This window comes from Triticum urartu, chromosome 1A (genome assembly GCF_056163025.1).
Source record: "Triticum urartu cultivar PI428250 chromosome 1A, HENAU_Tu73, whole genome shotgun sequence".
Classification (NCBI taxonomy): Eukaryota; Viridiplantae; Streptophyta; class Magnoliopsida; order Poales; family Poaceae; genus Triticum; species Triticum urartu.
Genome location: NC_141873.1, coordinates 529330476 through 529338991, shown reverse-complemented (window position 1 = coordinate 529338991; position 8516 = coordinate 529330476). Strand labels below are relative to the sequence as shown.

Here is an 8516-nt window from a genome sequence, read left to right as displayed (position 1 = left end):
TAAGAAAGATCATTACCCCTTACCTTTTATCGATCAAATGCTAGAAATATTATGCAAACATACACATTACTGCTTTCTAGATGGTTATTCTGGTTTCTCTCAAATACCTATGTCGGCTAAAGATCAATCAAAGACTACTTTTACATGCCCTTTTGGTACTTTTGCTTATAGACGTATGCCTTTTGGTTTATGTAATGCACCTGCTACCTTTCAAAGATGCATGATGGCTATATTCTCTGACTTTTGTGAAAAGATTTGTGAGGTTTTCATGGACGACTTTTCCGTCTATGGATCTTCTTTTGATGATTGCTTGAGCAATGTTGATCGAGTTTTGCAGAGATGTGAAGAAACTAATCTTGTCTTGAATTGGGAAAAGTGCCACTTTATGGTTAATGACAGTATTGTCTTGGGGCATAAAGTTTCTGAAAGAGGTATTGAAGTTGATAAAGCCAAGGTTGATGATATTGAAAAGATGCCATGTCCCAAGGACATCAAAGGTATAAGAAGTTTCCTTGGTCACGCTGGATTTTATAGGAGGTTCATTAAGGACTTCTCAAAAATTTCTCGGCCTCTGACTAATTTATTACAAAAAGATATACCATTTGTCTTTGATGATGATTGTGTAGAAGCATTTGAAATACTTAAGAAAGCATTGATCTCTGCACCTATTGTTCAACCACCTGATTGGAATTTACCCTTTGAAATTATGTGTGATGCTAGTGATTATGCTGTAGGTGCTGTGCTAGCACAAAGAGTTGATAAGAAACTAAATGTTATTCAATATGCTAGTAAAACTCTAGACAATGCTCAAAGAAATTATGCTACTACTGAAAAAGAATTCTTAGCAGTTGTATTTGCTTGTGATAAGTTTAGACCTTATATTGTTGATTCCAAAGTAACTATTCACACTGATCATGCTCCTATTAAATATCTTATGGAAAAGAAAGATGCTAAACCTAGACTTATTAGATGGGTTCTCTTGCTTCAAGAATTCGATTTGCATATTGTTGATAGAAAAGGAGCTGAGAACCCCGTTGCAGACAACTTATCTAGGTTAGAGAATGTTCTTGATGACCCACTACCTATTGATGATAGCTTTCCTGATGAACAATTAAATGTCATAAGTACTTCTCGTAGTACCCCTTGGTATGCTGATTATGCTAATTACATAGTTGCTAAATTTATACCACCTAGATTCACATACCAACAATAGAAAAAGTTCTTCTACGATTTGAGACATTACTTTTGGGATGACCCACATCTTTATAAAGAAGGAGTAGATGGTGTTATTAGAAGTTGTGTACCTGAGCATGAACATGAACAGATCCTACGCAAGTGCCACTTTGAAACTTATGGAGGACACCACGCGGGAGATAGAACTGCACATAAGGTATTGCAATCAAGTTTTTATTGGCCTACTCTCTTCAAGGATGCCCGTAAGTTTGTCCTATCTTGTGATGAATGTCAAAAATTGGTAATATTAGTAGACATCAAGAAATGCCCATGAATTATTCACTTGTTATTGAACCATTTGATGTTTGGGGTTTTGATTATATGGGACTTTTTCCTGCCTCTAATGGATATACACATATTTTAGTTGCTATTGATTACGTTACTAAGTGGGTAGAAGCTATTCCAACTAGTAGTGCTGATCATAACACTTCTATTAAAATGCTTAAAGAAGTTATTTTTCCGAGGTTTGGAGTCCCTAGATATTTAATGACTGATGGTGGTTCACATTTTATTCATGGTGCTTTCTGTAAAATGCTTGCTAAATATGACGTCAATCATAGAATTGCATCTCCGTATCACCCACAGTCTAGTGGTAAAGTAGAATTGAGTAATAGAGAACTCAAATTAATTTTGCAAAAGACTGTCAATAGGTCTAGAAAGAATTGGTCCAAGAAACTTGATGATGCATTATGGGCCTATAGAACTACATATAAAAATCCTATGGGTATGTCTCCGTATAAAATGGTATATGGAAAAGCATGTCACTTACCTCTCGAACTAGAACATAAGGCATATTGGGCTATTAAAGAGCTCAACTATTATTTCGAACTTGCCGGTGAAAAGAGGTTATTTGATATTAGCTCACTTGATGAATGGAGAACCCAAGCTTATGAAAATGCCAAGTTGTTTAAAGAAAAGGTTAAAAGATGGCATGACAAAAGGATACAAAAGCGTGAGTTTAATGTAAGTGATTATGTATTGCTATACAACTCTCGTTTAAGATTTTTTGCAGGTAAACTTCTCTCTAAATGGGAAGGCCCCTATGTTATCAAGGAGGTCTATCGTTCCGGTGCCATAAAAATCAACAACTTCGAAGGCACAAATCCGAAGGTGGTAAATGGTCAGAGAATTAAGCATTATATCTCAGGTAATCCCATAAATATTGAAACCAATATTATTGAAACCGTAACCCCAGAGGAATACATAAGGGACACTTTCCAGAATGTTTCAGACTCCGAAAAGGAATAGGTATGTGGTACGGTAAGTAAACCGATTCCAAAACAGTTTTTAAGGCAATATTTCTCTGTTTTGGAATATTTAGAAAAATAGAAAATTAAGTAGCGGTCCGGGAAGGACACGAGGGCCCCACGAGGGTGGAGGGCGCGCCCTACCCCCTTGGGCGCGCCCCCCTACCTCGTGAGCACCTTGTGTGCCTTCCGGACTCCGTTTTCTTACAAGATACGTATTTTGCTCGGTGAAAATTCACTATATATTCTCCCAAAGGTTTTGACTCCCGTATCACGCAATTATCCTCTGTTTTGTTTCGAGTTGTCCCGCTGTAGATTAGATCAACCTGTCTTCCCAGGATTCGGAAGGAGAAAGCTATGTGGATGATTACTTAGCTAATCCTAAGATCTATGGAGATGTGGAGCACGATGGTAGGACCACGGAGGAAGAAGAGGACTATGAACCCAATGGGAAGGAGGAGACGAGCTCAGATGAAGATGAAGCCCCATTACCTCAACCTGGGGATATGCACGTGGAGTTCAAAAAGTCAAGTCTCCCTGATAGGGTAAAGAAACCAAAATTCGAGTTTATCCCTTTTCGTCTCTTGCAGGAAAATAAGCGGGACCTATGCAAAAAGATACTGACCCTGGAGTGGGAGATTGATGATCTGAGGGATCAAAATGCCGTCCTCAAGAGTAAATTAAGGGAGAAGTCTATGCCATCAACTAAGTTAACAACACCTCCACCTTCTTCACCAACCAAGGATATATAATCACATGGGTATGGGCACTCCCCTTGGCAACCGCCAAGCTTGGGGGAGGTGCCACGGTATCGTATCACAATCACAACTCCTATCTTTACCGTTTTCCTTAGTTCAATCCTATTAGTAGTATTTTGATCTAGTAGAATAAAGTTTATGGCATGATCTAGTTTTAAGTTTTGCTTTATGATCTCTCTATGTAATCGAGTCCGTGAGCTATATAATAAAGATTAGTGTTGAGTCAAGGGCTTGATTTTCTTGCTATGATCTTGGGTGAATAGAAGAAAAGAGAAAAAGAATAAGAAGAAACAAAAGTTCATATTGATCTTATTGATAGTAATGACTTCACATAGAAAGATTGTGATGATTAAAAGTTGTTGGGAGTTGGCAGACATAGCTTTGGTCATCGTTGCAATTAATAGGAAGTAATAAGGAAAGAGAGTATTCACATATAAATATATTATCATTGACATCTTTTATGATTGGGAGCACTCATCAAAATATGACATGCTAAAGAGTTGATGTTGGACAAGGAAGACAACGTAATGGGTTATGTTTTCTTATATCTGAGATAAAGTATGTTGTCATGGATCATCCAACATGTTGAGCTTGCCTTTCCCCCTCATGCTAGCCAAATTCTCAGCACCAAGTAGAGATACTACTTGTGCTTCCAAATACCCTTAAACCAGTTTTGCCATGAGAGTCCACCATATCTACCTATGGATTAAGTAAGATCCTTCAAGTAAGTTGTCATCGGTGCAAAGCAATAAAAATTTCTCTAAATATGTATGATTAGTGTGGGAGAAATAAGCTTTATACGATCTTGTGATGTGGAAGTAATAAAAGCGACGGACTGCATAATAAAGGTTCATATCACAAGGGGCAATATAAAGTGACGTTCTTTCGCATTAAGATTTTGTGCATCCAACCATAAAAGCGCATGGCAACCTCTGCTTCCCTCTGCGAAGGGCCTATCTTTTATTATTATCTTCTACCTTATGCAAGTGTCATGGTGATCTTCACCTCTCCCTTTTTCATTTTATCCTTTGGCAAGCCCAGCATGTTGGAAAGAACCTGATATATATATCTAATTGGATGTAGGGGGGAATGAGTTATTATTGTTGACATTACCCTCGAGGTAAAAGGTTGTGGGGCGAAACTATAAGCCCCTATCTTTCTTTGTGTCCGATTAAAACTCCGTAACCACAAGTATTGCGCGAGTGTTAGCAATTATGAAGGACTAGATGATAGTTGAGTATGTGGACTTGCTTTTTAGCTCTGACATAGAATCTTTCTGATGTTATGATAAATTGCAATTGCTTCAATGACTGAGGTTATAGTTTGTTGGTTCTCAATAAGGTTTCCGATTCATACTTTTGCATTGTGAATAGATCCTCACTTGAACATAAGTAATCATATGACAATATCTATGTATGTTACTGTTATGAGAATAATCATGATGCCCTCATGTCCGTATTTTATTTTTATCGACGACTCTACCTCTAAACATGGGGACATATTTATTGCTATCGGCTTTCGCTTGAGGACAAGCGAGGTCTAAGCTTGGGGGAGTTGATACGTCCATTTTGCATCATGCTTTTATATCGATATTTATTGCATTATGGGCTGTTATTTCACATTATGTCACAATACTTATGGCTATTCTCTCTTATTTTACAAGGTTTACATAAGGAGGGAGAATGCCGGCAGCTGGAATTATGGGCTGAAAAAGGAGCAAATATTAGAGACCTATTCTGCACAACTCCAAAAGTCCTGAAACTCCACGGAATACCTTATAATAAATAATGAAAAATCCTCGCCAAAGATGAAGACCAGGGGGGCCACACCCTTTCCACGAGGGTGGGGGGTGCCCCCCCTAGGGCGCGCCCCCCTACCTCGTGGGCCCCCTAGTGGCTCTCCGATGACCATCTTCTCCTATATGAAGTCTTTTGCCGAGAAAAAAATAAGAAGCAACCTTACGGGATGAAACTCCGCCGCCACGAGGCGGAACCTTGGCGGAACCAATCTAGGGTTCCGGCAGAGCTGTTCTGCCAGGGAAACTTCCCTCCCGGAGGGGGAAATCATCGCCATCGTCATCACCAACGCTCCTCTCATCGGGAGAGGGCAATCTCCATCAACATCTTCATCAGCACCATCTCATCTCAAAACCCTAGTTCATCTCTTGTATCCAATTATTGTCTCCAAGTCCGGGATTGGTGCTAGTAGGTTGCTAGTAGTGTTAATTACTCCTTGTAGTTGATGCTAGTTGGTTTAATTGGTGGAAGATCATATGTTCAGATCCTTTATACATATTATTACCCCTCTGATTATGAATATGAATATGCTTTGTGAGTAGTTACGTTTGTTCCTGAGGACAAGGGAGAAGACTTGCTATTAGTAGTCATGTGAATTTGGTATTCGTTCGATATTTTGATGAGATGTATGTTGTCTAGCCTCTAGTGGTGTTATGTGAACATCGACTACATAACACTTCACCATTATTTGGGCCTAGAGGAAGGCATTGGGAAGTAATAAGTAGATGATGGGTTGCTAGAGTGACAGAAGCTTAAACCCTAGTTTATGCATTGCTTCGTAAGGGGCTGATTTGGATCCATATGTTTCATGCTATGGTTAGGTTTACCTTAATACTTTTGTTGTAGTTGCGGATGCTTGCAATAGAGGTTAATCATAAGTGGGATGGTTGTTCAAGTAAGAACAGCACCCAAGCACTGGTCCACCCACATGTCAAATTATCAAAGTACCGAACGCGAATCATATGAACGTGATGAAAACTAGCTTGACGATATTCCCATGTGTCCTCGGGAGCGCTTTTCCTTATATAAGAGTTTGTCCAGGCTTGTCCTTTGCTACAAAAAGGATTGGGCCACCTTGCTGCATTTTATTTACTTTTGTTACTTGTTGCTCGTTACAAATTATCTCATCACAAAACTATCTGTTACCACTTATTTCAGTACTTGCAGAGAATACCTTGCTGAAAACCGCTTATCATTTCCTTCTGCTCCTCATTGGGTTTGACACTCTTACTTATCGAAAGGACTACAATAGATCCCCTATACTTGTGGGTCATCAGGGAGCAATAACCACAGACGGTGTCACGGTGCGATGTGCCCTTCTCAGCATAAGGAGGCCGGCTCACCCCCTGGAGGAGTAGGCAGGAGCGGCGGAGCAGTGAGGCGAGCAGACGACACAGGAGCCCGGGCAGCCAATACTGACGGAACCAGAAGCAACCCAGCAAAGCGAAGGCAGGTCTCCTTAGCACAAAGCTCAGCAAGTATCTCGGATATAGGAACACGACCACGAGCAAGCAGGTGAGCACTTCTAGGCTCAAACTCAGACCGGAGACGAGATAAGAACTCATGGACCCGCTGAAATTCGAGATCTGAACGAGTAGTCTGACAGCAACAATAGGTTCCACAAACAACTGTCCGAAGAGAGTCAAGCTGGCGCCAGATGGCAGAGCACTGTGAATAGAGCTCATCAATAGAAGAATCACCTTGCTGGAGTGCATGCTCCTGGCGCACCACAGATAGGTAGAGAGCATCACCAGAGGGCTGATAGCGCTGACACAGGTAAGACCACATCACTGCAACGGTGCCAAGTCCCATAAACTCTGAGGCAAACTGAGGGAGCACACTCGCAGTGAGAACAACAGCAGCCCGAGCATCATCATTGCACCACTGAGTGTAAGCAGACAGATCATCCCGGTACACAGAGAGAGCATCGGAATAAGAGGATACCTGCTGATCATAAGCATCAACCGCAGCATCATCCAGAGCCTTGGCAGCATCCCAAGCAGCCTGAGAAGCATCAGCAGCAAGGACCGGCGGCACTGGTGGGATTGGGGCCACTGGCGCAACCGGGCATGGTGGACAAGGGACCTCGCCAGAGAGAACACCCCATAGAAGGAGTCCACGCATATGGATGCGCATGAAGCCCACAAACTCGGAATAGTTGGTGCCATCAAAAATCACCGAGCACTGAGGAACCGCAACATAGCCCGAAGAGGACATCACTCTGCAGCTGCTGATTTTTTTTGGAGAAGTCAATGGATCCAGAAACTGGATCGGGATCGGGATCGGGCAGAGAGCGCGCTCGATCGAGCAGAAGCAGAGCCCGCGAGCGGGGCGGCCCAGCCGGGGATTGACCTGGGTCATGCTTGAGCGGCGCCTGGAGCGGCGGCTTCGCGCTGGCCGGACGGGAGCGACAGGAGCGGCTGCTTCGCGCTGGCCGGACGGGAGCACCAGGAGCGGCGGCTTCGCGCTGGAGCGGCGCGACCAGACAGAGGCGGCGCGGCTAGACGGGAGCGGCGCGACCGGACGGGAGCAGCGCGCCAGCAGGGGCCGGTGCAGCCACGACGGCCTGGATAGGACCAGGCGGTGGTGGAGGGTGCAGCAGCAGTCGAGAGCGGCCGGAAAAATCGGCCAGAATCGAGCGGGAGTGGCCGGAGACGAGGTGGGCTAGGAAGGAGGAGCACGGAGTTGCATCGTGCGGGAGAGCGAGGCTAACCTAGCATCTGATACCATGTTGGATAAATGAGCAACTAAGCTTTACTAAGGGCCAATGGCCAGTATATATACAGATATGATAAAGTGCAGAAAAGCCCCTTATACAATGGGGATGTACACAATGAACTATACACATCTAACACTTAAGACTGGGTTGAATCTGACTGAGGTCATCACGAGCTGATATTGACAATTTATATGATAAAGTACTGATTTTAAATTTTTTCCCGCAAAGAAAAAATATGTGCCAACACTACATACAACAAACTTGGTATAACAGGTCAACACAAGATACGACTTTTTTTCAAAAAGGAACACAAGATACAGCTAGAGGACTCACTTTAATTGTCCTTATGATTTTTTTTTTGATAATTCCAGTTAATGATGAAGGCGGCACTAGCACTCCATCTGTGAGCAAGGCGTCGTTACCCATGCTATTAGATGTGCTAAACTAATGCTCTACACATCCTTGTGAAATGTGTGAACGAAGATTTATCTATCAAGTTTAAGGCTATGGTTGTTTCACTGTGTTGTCCTCTTGTAGTTTTTCTTTTTCTTTTCAGAGCTCCTTTTGTGTTGTTCAGATCTCCTTTTCAATGTCTAGTTGACCACTGCTTCTTCTTTGGGTTTATTGAAACAAATTCCTGAATAATGATGAAAACTACGATAGCAGACTGTTAGATAATTAATCAAGATTGCGCTACTGAGATTCGTTGGTCTTTCCAATTTGTGTATGACCATGTCTGTCAGTGATACCCACAATAGCTAAT

General features: G+C 42.3%; 1 protein-coding gene across 1 annotated transcript; it reads right to left on the bottom strand.

Moving 5' to 3' along the window:
- Window positions 1–6354: 6354 nt before the first annotated feature.
- LOC147992252 (uncharacterized) lies at window positions 6355–7251 on the bottom strand. The gene has a single exon (XM_087540087.1). It carries the CDS (start codon window positions 7249–7251, stop codon window positions 6355–6357), a length of 897 nt encoding a protein of 298 aa, XP_087396213.1.
- Window positions 7252–8516: the final 1265 nt, after the last annotated feature.

Excerpts from the sequence above, each read along its gene's own strand:
- LOC147992252 (XM_087540087.1), bottom strand. The coding sequence starts at position 7,251 with ATGTCCTCTTCGGGCTATGTTGCGGTTCCTCAGTGCTCGGTGATTTTT.